This window comes from Thermobia domestica, chromosome 3 (assembly GCF_964235325.1).
Source record: "Thermobia domestica chromosome 3, izTheDome1.hap1.1, whole genome shotgun sequence".
Classification (NCBI taxonomy): Eukaryota; Metazoa; Arthropoda; class Insecta; order Zygentoma; family Lepismatidae; genus Thermobia; species Thermobia domestica.
Window position 1 is genome coordinate 71152514 of NC_137456.1, and position 21838 is coordinate 71174351.

General features: G+C 33.9%; 1 protein-coding gene and 1 long non-coding RNA gene across 2 annotated transcripts in view; one reads left to right on the forward strand and one right to left on the reverse strand.

Annotated features, from left to right (window-relative positions):
• Cht6 (Chitinase 6) overlaps window positions 1-21838 on the reverse strand; it is a 334867-nt gene that overhangs the window by 65457 nt on the left and 247572 nt on the right. Inside the window, 1 exon segment of the mRNA XM_081751078.1 lies at window positions 14179-14382. Within this exon segment, the coding sequence (XP_081607204.1) occupies window positions 14179-14382 (204 nt within the window).
• The window catches only part of LOC145680495 (uncharacterized), a 79992-nt gene continuing 66257 nt past the window's right edge, over window positions 8104-21838 (forward strand). The window contains exon 1 of the long non-coding RNA XR_014130651.1: window positions 8104-8522. This is a non-coding gene — a long non-coding RNA (uncharacterized LOC145680495). The remainder of the gene's footprint in view (window positions 8523-21838) is intronic.

The window sequence follows — 21838 nt, forward strand, 5'->3', positions numbered from 1 at the left end:
AAACAACGAATCATTGTTCGAGAATTATTTGAGTAACTAATCATGTTCGAAAATCAATTAAATAATGAATCATTGTTCGAATCTTTATTATAATAATGAATTACTGTTCGAAAATTATTCCGATAACAAATAAATGTTCGAATAATTTTAGCAGCATACGTTTAAACTATAATATTTGAATAGTAATTTCATTAGTAAGTATAAGATTTGACTTCTAATTTGACTGACCACAGTTTGCCCTTCTCGATCCTGATATAATGCATACTTTACTCCGCTGGTGGATCACATTGTCATAGATGCTCTGTCACATTTGGCAACATTGCCGCCAGTATTGTCATCTACTTCATTATCGTCATTACTTGTGCCCTGCAGAATCTGTTATCAACATTGGTTTGGAACTCAATCATAAAACATTCCCGAGTTACCTGTAGACTCTGTGCTTCTATACGAGAGAACATCTAAGATGTTACTGTATCTCTTGTAAACTACGAAAACTGGTAGAAAACAACATTCGTTTTATTTCTTCGTACGGACTGATTTTAATGTAATATTTAGTTTGTTTCAGAAGTGCATACCACACACATTTATGACACAGAGTTCTTTCAGTTTCAGGTACGTCATTCTATTGCATTTATAAATTCGACTTGACGGTAGAATACTGTTCTTTACAAGAACTCCACTCCGAAGTAAAATATGTCTGCTCCCCCAAATAGCTAACTTCTTGGATTGCTAGGATATGCATATTATTTATTCCTTCTCCTTTTCTTAGTTCCTGATACCTTTTGCTTTGTACAGGAGATCAATTTCCACATATCTACGTTTCCACGTAATTCCTTTCTTTAATTTTATTATTTAAGGTATTTAGAGCTACTTTGCTAGTTCCATCCCGGAGACCTAACTTGGGGGACTATTTTGTCTCAATATTTTACCACAGAAGGAAGTGTTTCTTGTTTCTGGACCAATGCTTTTTATTAAAACAGGGCTTTCAGCCCTATGCTCAACTCCCAATCTGAAATGGGCAGTTGTTCTATTCGTTCTTCATAGTGTTTCAGAACCACGCCTGGAAGTAAGATTACGCTGGGCCACTCTTGGAAGTAACACCAAGTAGCCGTACTAATCATTATATTTTCCGCTCACTTGATACTGGAAGAGCAGCTTCCGTCTTCCTGGACTCTCTTCGTCTGGCAATATTTAGACCAATTTGGCATGGACAAGCTACCGTCGATACAGGTCTAAATCTTTCTGTAGTACACAATGTTTCGCAACGAATACAAAGTATTTATGTAAAGGTAATATCTATTGAGGAGAATACTGAAATCTAAAAGAGATGATGGAAGGAAACTGTGTCAAATATAGAAATTAAATGTAAGTAAAACAAATGATTAGTTTTAGATATCTACGTAGTATTATTGTCAAGATGTGAAATGTGAGAGAAAAATAAACATAAAAAGAAAAATGGTCTTCAGAACAAAATGAAATTTTTCAGTTTAGCGTCCCACGAATATGTCTGTTAGGCTAAGGGAGACAGATGAATAACGCACGTGAATGAAGATGGAAGAATTGGTGAAATGAAAATGTGAAAGAAACGCGAGTACCCCGAGAAAACCACGGACATGATATTGTCCACCACAAACTTATTTGGCCGCGGATCAAACCAGACCCCACGCACCAGAAATAAGCGTTCTAGCACAAAGTCACCGTGCCCTCCTTCAGAACGAAGCAAAGGGTATTTCATGGATAGTTATGACCTGCAGGGTCTGTTCCTTACCTGGTCCCATTCGGGATAAGCTAATTCATATACCCTTCTGAGTTCGAGTCTTGTTCGATACGCCTTACCTGCGGTGGATTTTAGCAGTTGATGGAAAGAGGACATTCGCCAGACAGCTGACAACACTAAAATAAAACATGCGCAAACCTCCAAGCAGGATCTCGAACCATTGCGACACTCAATTGAGGTTGCGACTTCGGGCGCCCACCGTCCTCACCACGCCTGCTGACATCAACAAAATAATCACAAGTAGTCAGATGGAAAATCCACCATTTCAGTAGTGATTTGCGTGGAGCACACAGTAAAGGTGATTGCAAACCAAACATGTACAATATGTAACTTTTATTCAATTAACACAAGTTATGCGTAATACTTACGTATACAATATTATTACATATTATTATAAAATTTACTCAACGTACACTAGCACATCATAAGCCCATAACGATTTTCATGCGCAAATATTACGAAGAAATAATAGCGAATTATTGATTTCTTTCTTCCTTAAAGAAAATAATGGACTGTGAATGCCGGCTAAAACTTTTAAATTATACGATGCACAAACACTTACACACGCTACCTATTCACACTAAATTTCGTTGCACTGGAAATTGATGGTTTTGGGGGGGGGGGGTCACGTAGTTATTCCCATTGGTAAAATTTCTCGTAGATGTTTGTAGTCTGATCAATGATCATAATTTAGGCTCCGTTTTAGTTCTTCTTTCTCAACTGCATATATATTTTGCTATTTATTCCTTAGGGTTCCATGTTCACAAATCATTGGCTTTTGGCGTCGTGAATGTCAAGTGCTGTTTTCATAGATTTTTTGGTTTTGCACAAATATTACGTTTACCTACTTACTTTGACGTTACTTTGTCTGATATCTAACTGGATTTACAGTCCTTTAGTAGATGATGGAAGAAACCTTAGATTCTTAGCGAACACGACGTATGCAGAACAATTCAGCCAGCAGCCATTTTCGAGTACACCCGCCTTCTTACTGAGCGTCAGTAAGCTTGCGCTACTCATAACAAAGAAATATTTTAAAAATATCAATAGTAAATGTTTTTTTAATAAGAAATATACATATCGAAAGGTGCTAAATGAGTTCACCATTAAGGCGAAATAATTGAAATGTTAAAAACAATAAAAGTGAGTCTCGATGATGTTTGAATTCGACGAACTATGTTTTGCATCATTTTGACCACACTGCACCTCTTTTGTTCGGTGAACAGGAAACGCAAATCACTACTCACAGGGCTTTTAACTCATGGAAAAGGATAAAACTAGAACACAGTTTGCGTCGACGAACAGTACATGGAGCCTCATTCCAATTCAGCCAACAGTAACTGGGAAATTTAAAATGGAATGGGAGTGAGGGGGGGGCTACACGCTCACAGATGGTGTGCGATAGGGACGATGATCTTCTTTGAAGATTATCAGAATCCTGGAATCTTGAGTTTCCTCTTTTTAAATTTATTTTCCGGCTATTATTCCTCTTCTTTTTTTTTCTTTACTAACAATTTATTTATTATGGTTCACTAATACTTTACACACACGTAGATGGGCTTTTTATTTTATGGGCTATTCACTTTAAATGGACTTTCTTTTTTTGTGTGTGTGTATGCGAAAATATAAAATTACATTTGTTTTCATAAGACAATATTTCAATATAAGTTGAATAATATTGATTATCTATTATATTTTCATTTTATATTATATACTATTCATATTCTATTTATTAACATCAAACCAATATATTTCTTACACTATTACTTAAATCATAAAATTTTCATTTTTTTCTTTTCTTTTTTTTTATACAAGTATCTGACTCGTATTATTACATCTTACACTAAATATTCTTATCGTACTAAACATATGAAATTTTCAATATTTTGAGAAAAATGACACATGAAATGCAAAAATAACCTTTTTATGAATATATTCCTTATAACTAATTTTTAAAATAACTCCTAATAATGTGCAATTTTTATCATTCAAGCATTTAAACAACACTATATCAACTTACAAATTAATTTTCAAATATAGTGCAATATTACAGTGATATGAATATACGTAATGAGTTCTCTCATTAGTAAATAAATTTTCGAAACATACTACATGTTAAGAACTTTATTTTTACACAATATTGAGTAATATACGTTTTTGTCGAGATTTAATAAAATTTATCGACGCCTTTAAGATTCACAGCTAAATTTTTACTACGTAATAATTCAGTTATGACTCTCTCTGATCACTCGACAGGATCTGCCTGGCTAAATTCTGAAGATACCTACCCACAATAAATTATTTGTTCTACCACCCCGAGATAAGGCCGAATGATAGAATATAAGGTTAAAATTTTAAAATAATAAAGCATGGGATTTACTAAAATAGCTTACTTCGAGCGTTACATAAATATGATGTTACCCAAAATATATAAAGGGGGAGGGGGGACCTTATCTCCACGACTTGGCATATTTTTTGCTGGTTTTTCCATTACTTTGGAAAAGAAATATCAACGGCTATCTGGAAGTCGCATAGCGGGTCACAGATGCCTCCATATATCATATGAAATGACTTCTCTTTTTTTTTTTTTTTTTTACACTCCTTGTACTCTTTCATTCAATAATACATAAGGATTTTGTAAGTTTACCAACGCAAGTTCCAACACATCAGATGAACACAGATTTTTACAGTACAGAAAATTCAAATACTTGTCAACATCTAGCAATTTCTCTAAAATTTTATGTATTCGTTGGTTGTTACTTCTTGATTAAACACTTTAAGACAAACATACTGGTGTGGTAGTTAATGCATTGCAAAGAACAGTTTCAACACTACTTTCTAAATCTGAATTTTTTAAAATTCGCTTGAAATTCTATTTGCAGAATGCAAACTAATTGACTTACCAATTAAAGTATCTAGCAATTTACCAATCTTCTCAATTTCTAATTTTTATTCTGTTCAAAAAGGAAATATTTAATTTTACATTCATCATTCTTTTTTTTTTTTTTTTTTTTTTTGTAATATTCAAGAATCTTAAACATCGCTAAGGTCGACTTTCAAAATGTACACAATCCAGTTCTCGCAAGCATATTCTTATCCAATTCCTACTCTTGGTTTTTCAAGTACAACAAGGATTTTGAATTTTATTCCAAACCGTTTAATAAACACGTCTTCGTAATTGCCTGAGTGATTTCTGCGAGGTATATTTACTTTAATAAACACTAGTTTTCCATACGCGTATGTTTTTTCACTGTCATTAGCAACAACAAATTGTACATTGGCAGAAATTTTAACTTTCGACTTACCACATTGCTTCACTAACTTGCAATTTTCACGTATTTCGTAATTATGTTTACTGCATTTATTTTCGTTCAAAATTTTGTTGCGTGAAATTTTCTGCCTAATTATGTATGAAGCATCGAATTTGCTTTTATGATCAACCCGGTTTTTCATTTTCCCTGTGTAATTACGCATATGTGCTATTACTGAATGCTTGGACCACCTAGCACAAGTTCGTCTGACTAACCTAACTTTTGCCCTTTTCTCGCGTTTGTTTTGAATTCTCGACGCTTGGCTACAACACGGTTTTTTCACCTGATTTCTACATTTTTCACGGACACCATCATGATTTTTAACGACTAACTTCTGCAAATGTTTTCCTTTCGCATTGACTTTCGACTTTTTGAACAACTTACAAGATTTATAAGGTTTCGACTTTTCATTTCGCTTTTCACTTACATTTTCTGATTGCGCTTTCTTTGGAGTGACTACATTGCTTTTTTCATTACTGCTTACCACCATATAATTGCCTTTGTGCTTACATTGGGTTTTCTTAAAATTCCTACGGACAAATTTTGACATTCTTTCAAAAGATTGCAATATTTTGTGCATGCCTTTTATTTTTCGTTTCAATTTACACAACTTTCGTTTTTTATCGGACGTGTGCTTACTACGCTGTGACCAATATTTATACTTGCTGACGGATTTACTCAAAATGTACTGCAACTTACTAAAATTATTTTGACAACTTTCAACTTGTTTGCGCCATGCTATTCCACTAACATTATTCTCATTGATGCTACTAGTGCCTGAACTGATTTCATCATTCATTACACATATTTGGGTGCATAGAAAACAATAAAACCTTATGCGCTTCAAATTTGCAACATACACATTTATCACAACCAAGTAAGAACTGTTACCACTGTTTTCCTTCTTGTCAATCTGAACCCTAACTATGTTCACGAAGTACGAACATATGTCATTACTTGGAATACATGCTAATCTATCCGTTTGTGACGTGCTTTGGACGCATCCTAGCTCCATTAAATTCAACATATGACTAATGAGTAAAGAGCGCATTCTCTTGCCTCCATTCATTAATATTACTACATTAGTACAGTTACACGCACAAAACCTATCAATGCATTTTCCTCCGTAACATGACAAATATTTTATGTTCAACACATCTACTTTCTGTTTAAACTTCGAACGAACATTAGGCCTACTTGACGTAACAGTTTGACTAACTAAACCTTTACATTTGTATGATACTGACTGACTACTTGTTTCTTTACCATTGCAAGCGCCAACAACAACTAACTCATTTACAACCTTTTGGCACCCTTGTTCTACATCTGCGCAACTAGCCTTTTCACTTGGAGCTTCAATTGATTTAATTTTTTCAAGTGCATGCAACCCCTTTTCTTCATTTTTACCCCAGATTTCTTTCTTTACAACTTCTACTTGTGCCTGGAATTTATCGTTAACGTGCTTTACAGTTATTTCATTAACTTCCACTATTTTGTTTTCTAAAAATTCATTAATCTCAATTATTCTACTTTCTAAAGCCTCACGTACGTTATTAGTTTGCTCGCTAACCCTTTCAATTTTGTTTTCTAAAGATTCACGTAAATTTTGCATTTCAGTTTTATTTGCATTAATTGCCTCTGGCAATAACTTGACATTACTTTCATCCATTTTTTTTTTTACAAAAAATTTTAAATACGAGTCAGAAACTTACACCTTTACGTTTCAACACATGAATCACTACCTTTTGCATGTACGGTGAAGGAGTTCTGTCCCTATTCGGGCGCCATTCTTATGACCTGCAGGGTCTGTTCCTTACCTGGTCCCATTCGGGATAAGCTAATTCATATACCCTTCTGAGTTCGAGTCTTGTTCGATACGCCTTACCTGCGGTGGATTTTAGCAGTTGATGGAAAGAGGACATTCGCCAGACAGCTGACAACACTAAAATAAAACATGCGCAAACCTCCAAGCAGGATCTCGAACCAATGCGACACTCAATTGAGGTTGCGACTTCGGGCGCCCACCGTCCTCACCACGCCTGCTGACATCAACAAAATAATCACAAGTAGTTAGATGGAAAATCCACCATTTCAGTAGTGATTTGCGTGGAGCACACAGTAAAGGTGATTGCAAACCAAACATGTACAATATGTAACTTTTATTCAATTAACACAAGTTATGCGTAATACTTACGTATACAATATTATTACATATTATTATAAAATTTACTCAACGTACACTAGCACATCATAAGCCCATAACGATTTTCATGCGCAAATATTACGAAGAAATAATAGCGAATTATTGATTTCTTTCTTCCTTAAAGAAAATAATGGACTGTGAATGCCGGCTAAAACTTTTAAATTATACGATGCACAAACACTTACACACGCTACCTATTCACACTAAATTTCGTTGCACTGGAAATTGATGGTTTTGGGGGGGGGGGGGGTCACGTAGTTATTCCCATTGGTAAAATTTCTCGTAGATGTTTGTAGTCTGATCAATGATCATAATTTAGGCTCCGTTTTAGTTCTTCTTTCTCAACTGCATATATATTTTGCTATTTATTCCTTAGGGTTCCATGTTCACAAATCATTGGCTTTTGGCGTCGTGAATGTCAAGTGCTGTTTTCATAGATTTTTTGGTTTTGCACAAATATTACGTTTACCTACTTACTTTGACGTTACTTTGTCTGATATCTAACTGGATTTACAGTCCTTTAGTAGATGATGGAAGAAACCTTAGATTCTTAGCGAACACGACGTATGCAGAACAATTCAGCCAGCAGCCATTTTCGAGTACACCCGCCTTCTTACTGAGCGTCAGTAAGCTTGCGCTACTCATAACAAAGAAATATTTTAAAAATATCAATAGTAAATGTTTTTTTTATAAGAAATATACATATCGAAAGGTGCTAAATGAGTTCACCATTAAGGCGAAATAATTGAAATGTTAAAAACAATAAAAGTGAGTCTCGATGATGTTTGAATTCGACGAACTATGTTTTGCATCATTTTGACCACACTGCACCTCTTTTGTTCGGTGAACAGGAAACGCAAATCACTACTCACAGGGCTTTTAACTCATGGAAAAGGATAAAACTAGAACACAGTTTGCGTCGACGAACAGTACATGGAGCCTCATTCCAATTCAGCCAACAGTAACTGGGAAATTTAAAATGGAATGTGAGTGAGGGGGGGCTATACGCTCACATAGTTCAATAGATAAATAAATAATGAAAAATGGTTTTGAAAAAAGAGTCATAAAATGCTTCGTATGGGAGCATTGAACTATACAGGGAAAAAACGTCAACATTACGAAAGGTCAATGAAAAACGGAAGAAAGTGTTCGAAATGTGAGTGATAAGAAGAATGGAGCAAAAAAGTTAAGTGGGATGTAAAATTAAAGCGGAAACATTTACGAAAATCAGGTAGGTCAGTGAAATAGTGTAGATAGTTAGAAAGAGGTAAAGAAACTATTCAAGGCATTTTTTAAAGTTATTTTTGACATGATTAAAGGAATAGTAGAAGGAAAAAGAGAGTAGAAAAATATTGCAATTTACGGACAATATTGAAGAGATAAGCATAGACTAAAGCAATTCTTAGGTCAAAACAAAGAGATTAGTGAGGATGGAAGGTTTGAATAAGAGCTTCTAATTTCGTCACAAGTCACCTGTTGGTAACAACAAAACTGTTATGATGTCAAGCAGAACAACCATGCTTTCCAATCAATTGTGGTCGCATCGAATTCCAATTAACAATGACAATGTTCAAAAGAATTATTACAATCAAAAAATATAATTAGGATCTATTACTGTGTTATTCTTTTACATGTGTCGGTGAGGATATACTATACAGTATAAGTTCTGAATCTATTATATGAGTCTACAAGCATTCAAATAAGGTTAATTTATTATCGTATGACCATTCTTTTCCCACTTCTTATTTGCAACAGACATCAACTTGAACCTCGATGTGTCATTCACTTTCCTTGGCAATGGAATGTGGTTATTGTGGACTGATTTTGGTTTATAGTCTCACGATGGTGTGTGTGTTAATGTTTGTCACTCTACCTAGGTAATCTGCTGTGATGTAAAGAACTTTTACAGTTCTATTCACATCGTTCAATTATCGCAGTTTTGACTTAACATATTTACTACCACGTAATGAAATTAAAAGGAAACATTATTGCCTGGTCAGTGCTTTTTATCTATAATTTAACACAACAGATGAAATAAATGTGTTTATTAGGCTAGGTCCTAGACAGTTATTGCTGGCAAATAGCTGTAAAAAATTAAAAGATCTATAATTTTAGGCCATTACGTTAATATTTCAATTCATTTAGTTTTGGAAATCTTTTTTTTTTCTAAAATTTATTACAATAATAATTTTAGAAATTCATCGGTCAAATAATGGAATTTCTATCAAATGGCTAAGATAGTCGATAATACAGAACAAACATTAGTTAAATGACCAAAGCCTTCGTGACATACAGAACAAAAAATATTAAACTATTAAGGCCATCTATGGCTATAAACGTATTAATCAGCACGTGACACATTTTCTTTAGTTCAACATTTGAATCTAATATTCACTCAAATTATTTGAAATGACATATGAAAATACCCACATGAAACAACTCGACATAATTCTAAATCGTAAATAAGTTTCATCACTTTGTCTTTGTTAAACCCTAAGTTTGATGGAATTAAAATGATACATTTGGTTTATTAACTTACCATAACTCGATACTTTTAACAGTGATTTTTCGAGGTAACTACATACAGATCAGTTGTCTTTAAACGTAAAAGGGAGACATCATACAACCCAGATAAACGTATCAGTTACCTTCAAAAGTAAAAGAAACAAATCGCGCAACCCAGATCAAGTGTCACTTATCTTGAAAGTAAAAGGAAGAAATTGCATTACCCAGTTCACATGTCACTTGCCTTCAAAAGTAAAAGGAAGGAAAGAAATTTTGTTTTCATTGTCTTTGTACACATCCATATGAAAATTTCTTGATACACTTATGATCGTGAAACTAGAAATTTTATTTCATTTTCTAATAGGGAGACTATTATCATGATGGATGTACTGATCTTGAATGCATGACCAGTTCTATAAATTGAATAATATAGATCTGGTTTATTTTGTGTCTTGTCAAATAGAATCATTTTCTGAATTTAGTAGTAATGGTCTAAAAAGAGAAATTGAAAACTGTAGGCCTAGTATTTATATCATGGAATGGTAATCTTTTACATTAGCAACTCCTTTTAAAATTTTCTTTCTTTTATTTTCTTTCTTTCTTTCTTTCTTTCTTTCTTTTCTTTTCTTTCTTTCTTTCTTTCTTTCTTTTTTTAAGGTAAAGTTCATTTACATGCATTATCTTATCTCGACTTATCTATCAACACTTATGTAAAATCCGCACTTTAAAATAATTAATTTGGAGGTTAACATGCATTGCATAATTTCACCCATCCATTTCTAAGACAGTTTTCAAGTCCGAAGGCTGTACCTTCAAAACATGGTATCACGAAGACAACCAACATACGTTATTCACACGCGTTTGTAGTTTGATAGACCGAGACGTAAGAGGAAAGAAGACAGAAATACGTGATTAAAGGTGTTGGTTAACTTATTTGTACGTGATAGTAAGCTTTTTTTTTTTTTCTTTGAAATGAACAGGAATTGTAATGGTTTGCTTTTATTGATTTCAGTTTCAAGTATAATTAAATGTCCTTTGCTTGGGTAAAAATGACTTTGCACTATATCTTCCCTCCTCTTCTCTTGAGCATTCGTCCCTCTGTAAGCTAGAAGTTAAATTCATGCTTAATTAAAAGATCTAATTGTTTATTTATATTTATTTATTTTGGTTTGCTCACCAATCATATTTATGCAATTGTTCAAGTACTTCGCTATACACAATATTGTGTTTATTTAAATAATCGAGTAAATAGTAATGGAGATAGAGATCTCTATTAGCGTGATTATTTACTACTAGGAATTACCAGTAATGTGACGCATAGACATGACAGACTGAGATGTTTCCATTTTATTATTAGGATTTCATAGTATATTTTAATCATAACATTTAATTTTCACAAAGTAAAAAAACATTTCGGGTTGTTTAAAAAGTATTGAGCTTTTGAAGGTCAAAATTATGATTTGAAAATAACATTATGAAACTTCATATGCACCATTTTCGATGACCTTCTGCCATTTTTCTGCCAACACCATAATCCCATCGCTATAAGACTTCCGTTGTTTCTGATCAAAAGATTTAGACACGTTTGATTTTGACAGCAACTTAATTCAATTGATTTCATACAGTAGAAACCGAAATAGTTGATAGTCAAACGGTACCACGTCCGGACTATGCGGTTGATACATTAAAACTTCCAGCCAAGTTCTCACAATTTCTGGCGGGTCGTTAAAGAGTATGCGGTCTGAAGTTGTCAATATGGTATTCGACACCCTTTCTGTTGAACCCCTGGCTGCACTCGAACTAGTTGTCAAGAGTAGATTCGAGTTCTACCTAACTGCAGCAGCTCCTGATGCACGATAGCTTTCCAATTCCACCAAACGCGCAGCATAACCTTCCTGAACGTCAATGTGAATTTTGACACAAACTATGAAGCTCCTTCACGCTTCAACCCGATCTTTCTCGCATATTGTTGTCGTAGGATACCACTTTTCAACACTTGTGATCAACCGCTTCAGAAATGACTCCAGTTCATTAAGTTCCGTTATAGATTCGTAGATAGAAATTCGATCGAGTAAATGTTTATGAGTCAGATTATGTGACACTCAAACGTCAAGCTTCTTTTTTGCAGTCAGCTTCCTCTAAATGGATGGTTTAACACTGTTTAATGATGGATATTTAGGTGATTGGCAATGTAATAACTGCTTACAAGCCAGTCTCCTCGACTTTTGCCAGAATATCATCCACTTCTGCTGTAATTGTCCATTCCCCTGCAAGGAGCATCTTTGATATCGAAATTTCCAGAACGAAAACAAAAGGCTCAATTTTTTTTAGATTACCTGATACTAAACTATTAAAACTTCCGTTCATTCCAATGAAAACGGAAGAATGCTTCCTCCTATAAACCAATAGGTTGAAAATGTTGATAGTGTATGTACTAAATACTCTTGAGAATAGTGTTGCTTACGAGAATAGAAATTTCTTGTCTCGTCTCGAAAATGAGAATAAAAGAACATTCTTTTAATTCGAGATGAGACGAGAAATATGACAATTATTGTCCAGTTTTCGAGATACGGATCGAGATGTTACTAGAAATTTCTCAAGTCTCCTAGGCAGCACTAGTTGACCTAATCTTAGATCTTAAAAATTGTTCTAGTGTTACACGATCCATAGCATAACTAGTAAATTTCCATATAGAGGAAAAATTTTCATTCATTTTTAGTGAATATTGATTCTAAATACTACACTTCTTTCTTTAAAAGATATGTCAAGTCCAAGTCCACAATTTGATAGTCAATAACTAGGGAACTAAAGATCTGCACAACTTAATATTTCATACGTTTACTGATTTCCTAAAGATATACCAACATACCAAATTTGGTCCAGCTATTGCGTTTCAGTGAAATTCCTTGATTTCACTGACTCCACACTCAATTTTGATTATTAATAACTTGAGAATCAAAAATCTGCACATTATATATTTCATGTGTTTACTGATTTCCTAAAGATGTACCACTATACAAAATTTGGTCGAAATCGGATGACTCCGTTGATTGTATTCTAATGAAATTTGTTGATTTCACTGAGTTCAAACCCAAAGTTCGTGGTTAATAATTCGACAACCAAAGATCTGAATACCATATATACCTACTGAGCTCGTTAAGGTCCATCATCATACTAAGTTTAGTGGAGATCGGATGAGTATTGTCGATAATATGCCATTTAAAGTATCGTTTCACTAAGTCCAATCTCAAATTTGATGACTAATAACTTAGGAACAAAGGCCTGCATATCGTAATATTTCACATATATAATAAGCTCGTGAAGTTCTATCACCATCCTAATTTTGGTCAAAATCGGATGAGACCCATTGATAGCATGCGATATACAAATTACTAACCTTGTGACTGATATTTTTTAAGAAAAAATAAATAAAAGACGAAAACTATGAATAGATAAAGTGTTTATACGAATACAACGAGGAGTACCTATCAATGTTTAAAGATACCGAAGTCATTACACAATATATTTCAATAATAAATATATTTTTAATGTAGTTATATCACACTCTTCATGGACTCTCTACGCTGAGAAAAATCCGTTCTCCGGACAGCGTTATATTGTACAAATATACGGAATTCTCTTGCTTACTACAGAAATCAGTACGGAACATACGTTATCTGCATGCTACATAGACACTGTCCTTAGATATTACATCATGCCGTTGCAGGATGTCTGATATCTAACAGTCTTCTTTATATTACATACATGTTACCTTCGTCAGCTATATGTTATAAACGTCTATTTGTATGTGAGATCCTGGCCGCCTATATTGTTTCATATGGGAAAGTACGTACAGATAGAACACTTATATAGAAAGTACTATAAAACATGTGTTTTCAGTTATACGTTTGCTGAACGTTAAGTCCAAAAGTACAGGATTTACAAACATACGATTTTACGTATGCCACATACATTTTTTCTCAGCGTGACGCTGAATGATTTTGACTTCTAGATAAAATTAAAAAAAAAAAGCAGTGCATAAATTTACAAAACGAGGCAAGAAAAGCTTTTCGAAAATCATTACGAGATAAGAAAGAATTCTTAAAAATCGAGACGAGACTTCTAGGAAAATTTAGAAGACGAGACGAGAAAATCTTATTTCTCGTTTCGTTTCGTTTCATTTCATAGGCAACACTACTTAAGGATTGTCATATTTAGCATTGATGCTGAAATGAGAGATTAAACTCTTAAAAGAAACCAACCAAATTGCACACACTCTAACTCAAAGGATTGGAATACGAAATTCAGCATGAAACAGACTCTTGTAGGGTTAGCATTAATAAACACTGACTACAGCTAAAGTGTATTTAACTTATTTTTACCTTGTTCAATGTCTTGGTATTTGTCGTACGGCCTGAGGCCATTTTCTCTCGTGAGCCCTCCGAAGGCATAGATAAGATGCGTACAAAGATATGGATTTATATTCTGCGGCGAGAATTTCGCTGTTCCTGGTCTATAGACGGACCAATTAGTGTAGTAACATACCACCTTCTTGTTTGATGCGTTGTTCTTCGTTGAGATTTCGTCTGAAAAACAAAGAAAAATTTACAATAATTACCAGAAAAAATATTTTGGTACAGTAATATCCAGAATGTTATGCCTACTTATTACATTAGAGATGTACACTAATTAGTTGTAAATCCTAGAAATCACATGTCTCGCTGAAACGGTTAAGTTCTCTATAACAGACATATCAATTCCTTTCGGATGATTAGTACAATTTTCTTGGATTAAGGCAGTTGAAGAATCGAAATCACATTGTTTTTCTTGTGTATCCAATATTTCTTGTATTCAGTGTGAACGTAAATTGTTTAATTTTTGCCAAGAACTATCTTGAAATTATATATCTTCAGATTTTCGAGTAATGTATTTAATTATTTGAACCACAAACATGTGAAACGGATTTACAGAAACTGAAACAAATTTTCCCAAGTTTGAAGCGGGCGATTATGTTCATATTTCATAAACAATATTTCAATAATAACTTCTATATACATTATGTACAACATGACATAAGTAACTTCTCTTGAGAAACAAATCCAAAAGGGTAGTTTTGACGGTCGATTTCCATAAAATGCTCTAGAGGTTGTATTCGCATATCATAATTAAATATTTCATTTAATAATATAGCATAGTTTATTTTTCTTTGAAAATTCCACAAAAGATTGAGTTGAGTTGATTTTGAGTTTAACGTCCCGTTCAGCAGCGAGGCTATATGAGACGTGGACCTACTGATTAACGTGGAATCCGAACCACATGAGCTCCCGCCGGGAATCGAACCCGGGTCTCCCACGCCAAAGGCGCGTACGCTAACCGCTTAGCCATGGAGGAGCTCTCCACAAAAGATTGTAGGACATATACTTATAGAACTGAGTTCTTTTTTAATAACTCCGGAGACCACAGTGACTCAGTGGTAGAGCGTTCATCTCTAGTGCATGGGATCCCTGGTTCGATTCCAGCTCGCGCCTAGTGAACTTTCTGGTGGACAAACACCCTATGGGTGGGTTTTTTCGGCGTTCTTCCGTTTCCTCCCACTTTATTCATTCCATCTTTCCATTTATTTTTCATCATCACTGTCTCCTTTAACCTAGCTAACATAACTGTGGGACTTAAAACTGAGATTCCATTTCATTTTTTAAAATGAATGATTTTGTCAAATTTTCTTAAATACATACCGGGTAGCTACATCATTTTTAATAAATCCAATTCATGTATGTAAGAAAGTTAAAGCAGGTTAGTTTGCTGGTAGGGAAGATTTTGGTTCTGTTGATTTTATCGAACTTATTATCTATATTGATTGCATCCACATTTCATAAGCAAACATTTTATTATGAAATGTGGATGCAATCAATATAGATAATAAGTTCGATAAAATCAACAGAACCAAAATCTTCCCTACCAGCAAACTAACCTGCTTTAACTTTCTTACATACATGAATTGGATTTATTAAAAATGATGTAGCTACCCGGTATGTATTTAAGAAAATTTGACAAAATCATTCATTTTAAAAAATGAAATGGAATCTCAGTTTTAAGTCCCACAGTTATGTTAGCTAGGTTAAAGGAGACAGTGATGATGAAAAATAAATGGAAAGATGGAATGAATAAAGTGGGAGGAAACGGAAGAACGCCGAAAAAACCCACCCATAGGGTGTTTGTCCACCAGAAAGTTCACTAGGCGCGAGCTGGAATCGAACCAGGGATCCCATGCACTAGAGATGAACGCTCTACCACTGAGTCACTGTGGTCTCCGGAGTTATTAAAAAAGAACTCAGTTCTATAAGTACAATCCACAATTTAAATCTAAAAATTGGAAGTAATAAAGAAAGTATGGTGCAGTGACCTGTTCCTTTTCTTTTTCACTTCATGAAATTGTAATTTTTGCAACAACAAAAAAAAGTTATCTTATTTTGTTTGGAAGTTTGAGAGCATCGTACTTTATTTTTAGTTTTTATTAAAGGTCGCAGCTTAGCGGCATTGTTATAAACTAGGGATATGTGTTCATTTATTTTTAATGAGGGTTCACGTAAGGATCTGAAAATCACTTGCAAAATACGTGGTTATGTACACAATGCGTGTGCAAAATTTCAATCTTGTATCTAAAAACAAAGGGAAGGAACATTTTTTGAAAATCTGAAGGTGATCCATTGATAGACATATATATATATATAAAGAACTTTCCTACAACATGAATACTTATCGTAGGATACTGGTTCATACCTCATTCTTGTCAGAATTAAGCAACCTTCCAAGGGATACCACTCGCATACTCATATCATGCATCAGAAATGGGAAATGAAGGAAAATCCGGAAAAGATGTTCGAAATTTTTTTTTTTTTTTTAAATTTGAGCTGCCCTGGCCCGGGCCGGGGTTGACGTAGACATCTCAAAAGAACATGAGAAATACATAGAGGTATACACAATGCATGTACAAAATTTCAATCTGGTATCTTGAAAAATAAGGACGGAAGATTTTTTTTTAAATTTGGCTGAAGGTCAAAAATATACGGTATCATTTGCATGTCCGTATCACACACCTTAACCGGGAAATTTTGGGAAAACTGGAAATTTTTCTGAAAAAATCACCCCCTCGAAACATTTGTGGTCCTCGGGCCCGGACCCTGGTTCATGTAGAGATCTCAAAAAGTTAGAAATACTCAAAGGTGCACCCAAAACGTATCCAAAATTTCAATGTGATATTGAAAACCAAGGGCGTGAAAATGTTTTGAGTTTTGCCTTTCTGTCTCCACTTGGCGCCGCCAAGTTGACCATCCGGCTCCAAAATGCATCTGGGATGTTCTTTGATCCATGCTTGACTTGATCACTAAGAAAAAGCCGGGTTCAATACGTGTTATATGAGCTTCATAAGTGTTTAATACAACACTACGTTATGGTAACTTTTGTTACCATAAATCCTAAAAGAGGTAATCATTATAGGAATAAAATGCGAAAGAGCCAAAAAGTTTTAAAAAGTGTAAAAATGTGATGATTAAGGAGCGTTAAGTTAATGAAATGCCATCTTTTTTCTGATATCGAGGACACAATGTCCATTAAATACACATATACTTCATTTTGAAACAAAAAATGGCAATTTTAAAGTGCATATTTTGTCAATTTTCGTTTCTTAAGTAGGATTTTATGTTAGTTTCTTTTTATCATTTTCCCTAAATTTCAGTGAGTTTTTCATGATTTTTGGTAAGTTTCTGCAATTTTTCGTTTTTTTTTTAATTTTTGCTTTTTGAAAATTTTGATAATATGCTTCAGACTTTGCTCCGAGAAAAACATATTTTCTCATAGGATGGCAATTTACAAGTAAAATAGAAAGAATCTGAATTAGTGCATTAGTTTTTATTCCTATGTTGTCAAGGTAGTAGTGATGCACTGGAACTGTATATAAATAAGTGGGAAAAAATGAAATTTACATTTTCGTAAAATATTTCCAAAATTAATTTGTGTGTATGTAATATTTTAAAAATAATCTCTGACATTTATATTTGTTATTTCTTTGACGGTCTGTATTTTGGTGGGAAAAGGCAATGTGTCATGAAAGTGCCCTTTTCCCCCCCCCCCATCCGAATGTGTCCCTGATTTACACTTTCCGATCTTTCATATACAATTTGTTTAATTCTAAACAATAATTTCACGATTTACGTGGCAATACTTTTTTTTTTCTATCTTTGCTATGACGCGCAAGACACGGAAATACACCATGCTACATAGTAGGGCAGATGCGAGACATTAATGCATTGCACGCTGAATAATTTACTATATTTTTCTTGATCATTAAATTGTTTAAGTTAATTTAAAATGAAATTTACATATTTCAACTGAAGGAACCATACATTTCTTTTTCTGGTATCGCGGATACGATGCTCATCATTTGATATATTTGTTTTAAAGTTATTACAAATTTAATCGTCTTTGTTACATTTTTTAAAGTTTTTTTTTCATTTTTTAGGGCATTTTATACATCTTATATATATTAGGTCATGAATTTCCACCCCTATTAAAAAAAATAGTGACGAAATTGAGGAATGGCACAAAAACACCGTTGCATTGAAAAATAGGGAGCAAAAAAATGCTACCAAAATGCAGTAAGGAGTGTTCATTTAATGTTTTGTTTGCAAGACAAGCTAATTTGGATATTTTAGTACAATAAATGAATAAGGCGCAGCAAATAACATTCCTAGCTCTAATCATTAGATTCCAGCTGTTAGGCCATTTCTTTTGTTAATTTCTTAAGTAATTACTTTAAATTATTAAAGTTACATTCAGGAAATGTAATATTAAGTCCACCGCCCTTACATTAATAATAATAATATAAAAGATTTTAATCTAATCAGATATGAGTGCATTCCTCCTACAAGAAAGAAAACAACAAAGCTGAGAAAGAAAGTACTTATGTAATTTTCATACTTCTTTTTGCTTTCTTGACATTTTCCTTGTTCCACCCTCTATTTAAACATCCTGTGTATGTCACCAGAGTAACCTCCAACAGTTTTGACATTTCTTCACCAGTTCCGCCTTCTTTTTAACATGACGTCGTGGCTGAATTTAAAAAGTTTCCTGTTTGATTCATTTTTCTATATTACATGGCGTCTCTAAATAATAACAAAAATGATCGTTAATTATGTACTGCACCTCAGTTACGCTAGCAGTAACGTGATCAAACTACATGATATTCATGATTATACATTTACTTATTTATGTATTCTCTCCTTCCTTAATGGAAACAGGAATACGTAATACTGCAAAAAGAAGACAAAGAAGAAGAATAAAGGAAGCGCAAGAGAAGAATAAACGATTTTATTTGCTAGAGAAGATAAAAAGAAGAAAACGTAACAAATGAAGGTGAAAGGAAGCTTGTTACAAGGTCAGTGTTACCAGGTCCGCACCTTTAAAGTAGGCCTTATGACGGCGGGTTTCCGTTGCAAGAATATCCAACGACCTTGAGAAAAAATCTCATACAATAATAACCATAAGAATTTTTTCACCCAATGTTTCTTGGGTTAGACTTCACGTGCTCAGAGGCGTATAGTGAAAAAAATCTTCGTGTCTATAATGACTCAGAAGTTTTACTATCTGGAACACTCAAGCAGTAAGGAGGAAAAAGAAAGAAAAAAAAAAGGATGATGATGGTGTTAAGAAACCGTTATTACGGATTCATCCTTTCATTTTTCTCCTTTCCTTTTTCCTTTTAAAGCTCATAACTGGACATACTGCTAGTTATTACATCATTGTGTGTGACGTTATGGTTATGCATGCCGCGTAGCGGTAGAGGTTAATATTTACTGCTAGTATGTCACTGTGTCTCGATTCGCATTTTGCGTAATTTTTTCGTATTTTTTATGATTTTTGTCTTCCTTTTTGCGTGTACATTATAATGCGTGCTTGTTTACAAAAATGTTATCATAATTTAAATCAAACGGGAAAAACCTAAAAGTAAGTTTAATACGCGACATAGAAAAAAAGCAATCGTTAGGAAATTGTACACATTTTTCTGTAAGACTTGAAACAACGTCCCGGCATTGCAACCGTTTAACCATGATATTACATACGAAAAACTATAACGGTAGAGTGCACAATTTTAAAGCAGACACTCCATGCACAGTGTACACAAACGGTGGGAACGCAACATAGTTATGAAGTGTGACTAGCAGGTTTTCGTCATAAAATTAGCCCATACTACGATTTGTGCTACCAAATTTTGCATTTTACATTCCGGACACTTTAAATTTGAAGCGAATGCGAACTTAAATATGAGTTACTTAATGATGGCAAACCTGTGAAACATATAGATGTTATCAGTGCAATGTGAATGTATAAAAACTAATCAGTTAAAGTAATCTTTTGACTTGAATGGACGACTTCTTATGCAATTTAAATATAGTATTAGTGTAAGTTAAAACTGTTCGTAAATTGTACGAGTTTCTTCATATTTTTCCTAAACACTGAAAACAATACTAGGTACGCATTCTGGAAGTGTGAAGAATTGAGCCGAAAGAGTTTGATGCAAGCAACTGTGTTTTGCTTTAATTGTCAACATAATCAGAAATAGTAACCCTAGCTTTTCGTGAAAGAACCACAAATAAAGTCTATTTCAATATATGGGAAAAATTTACAGAAACAAAAAACACATTGAGAATAATAAGTTGATTGCATTACTAACAACAGCTAACATACCAGGCTGAATTTTGATATAGCCGCATAAGCTACCACCAGGAATCGAACCCGGGTCTCCTGTGTACGCTAACAATATAGCCCTAAAGAACTCACTTGCATTTGTGTTTTTGCCTTTGTTTATAAAGCTTACAGTGATCAATGTTCCTATTTTTGTGGGGAAGGAGACATGGGTTCGATTCCAATGAGGGTTCGGACCAGAGAGCTCTTTCACTTTTATATAAGTAACGTCCACAGACTAAGTGCGAGAGATTTCTGATGGGAGCTCATATCGTTTGGATCCCACGTTAAATTGTCAATCCGTTTTTCATATACCTTCGGTACTGAAAAGAACATTAAACTGAAACCAACCAAACCAAATACGTCAACGTATTGCATAATTATAATTCAGTAACATTAATGTTGGCAAGTTTGCTATCACCTTAATAATAATAATAATAATAATAATAATAATAATAATAATAATAATACAAAATTTGTTTCAGCAAACTAATAAATGAATGCAAAATTTGAAGAAAATTTGATTAACATATGCAAAACCAGATTAGCAAATTGGCAAAGCAAGTTAACACTAAGTCGATAGAATGAGTTACTCAACGAAATGTCATAGTGAAGGAACGGAGTACGATAAGTCGAACATTGTGAAGTAAGTTTAAGTAAAAGCTTCAGAAATATTGGAAACCAGTGAAGGAGGTTGTTGAAGGAATTTATAAGAAAATTCAACATCTTAATAATTTTAGCGCCCGAGAAATTCGTATGTAGAATTTGTATCACACAAACCTTATGAAGGTAATAAATTAACAGTAACAGTGTAAATCCCTGAAGAATGAAGAGCATCAAAAAGAAAAGGTAGTCATAAAACCATCATCAAGATAATATATCCGTATTAAAGGATATACTGTATATATTTATGCAAATCCTAAGTCAACATAAGGGAAATTTTCATGATGAATTGCAATACAATGTGATCCAGAAGTTCGCGATAAGTGAGACTCCGCGATAGAACCTCCAGACTGTAACAGTTGTCTAACATAACTTTCCAATCATTTCAATCAGCACAATAGCACTAGAGTAATACGGATGAATCCCAATTCCTACATCATCATTAGGATTCTGACAATAGTAGAGAGTATTTCTGATCGAACACTTGCAAGGTCTATATTTCTAGTGGTAATTACACAGACCACGTGAGAAACACACTTCGTTCACGCAGTGTTCACCTTCAACTGAACATCTAGTGCCACACGGCAATACTGTACGTATATACATAGCTTTCTTACCAAGTTTTGAGAAACGGGGAGT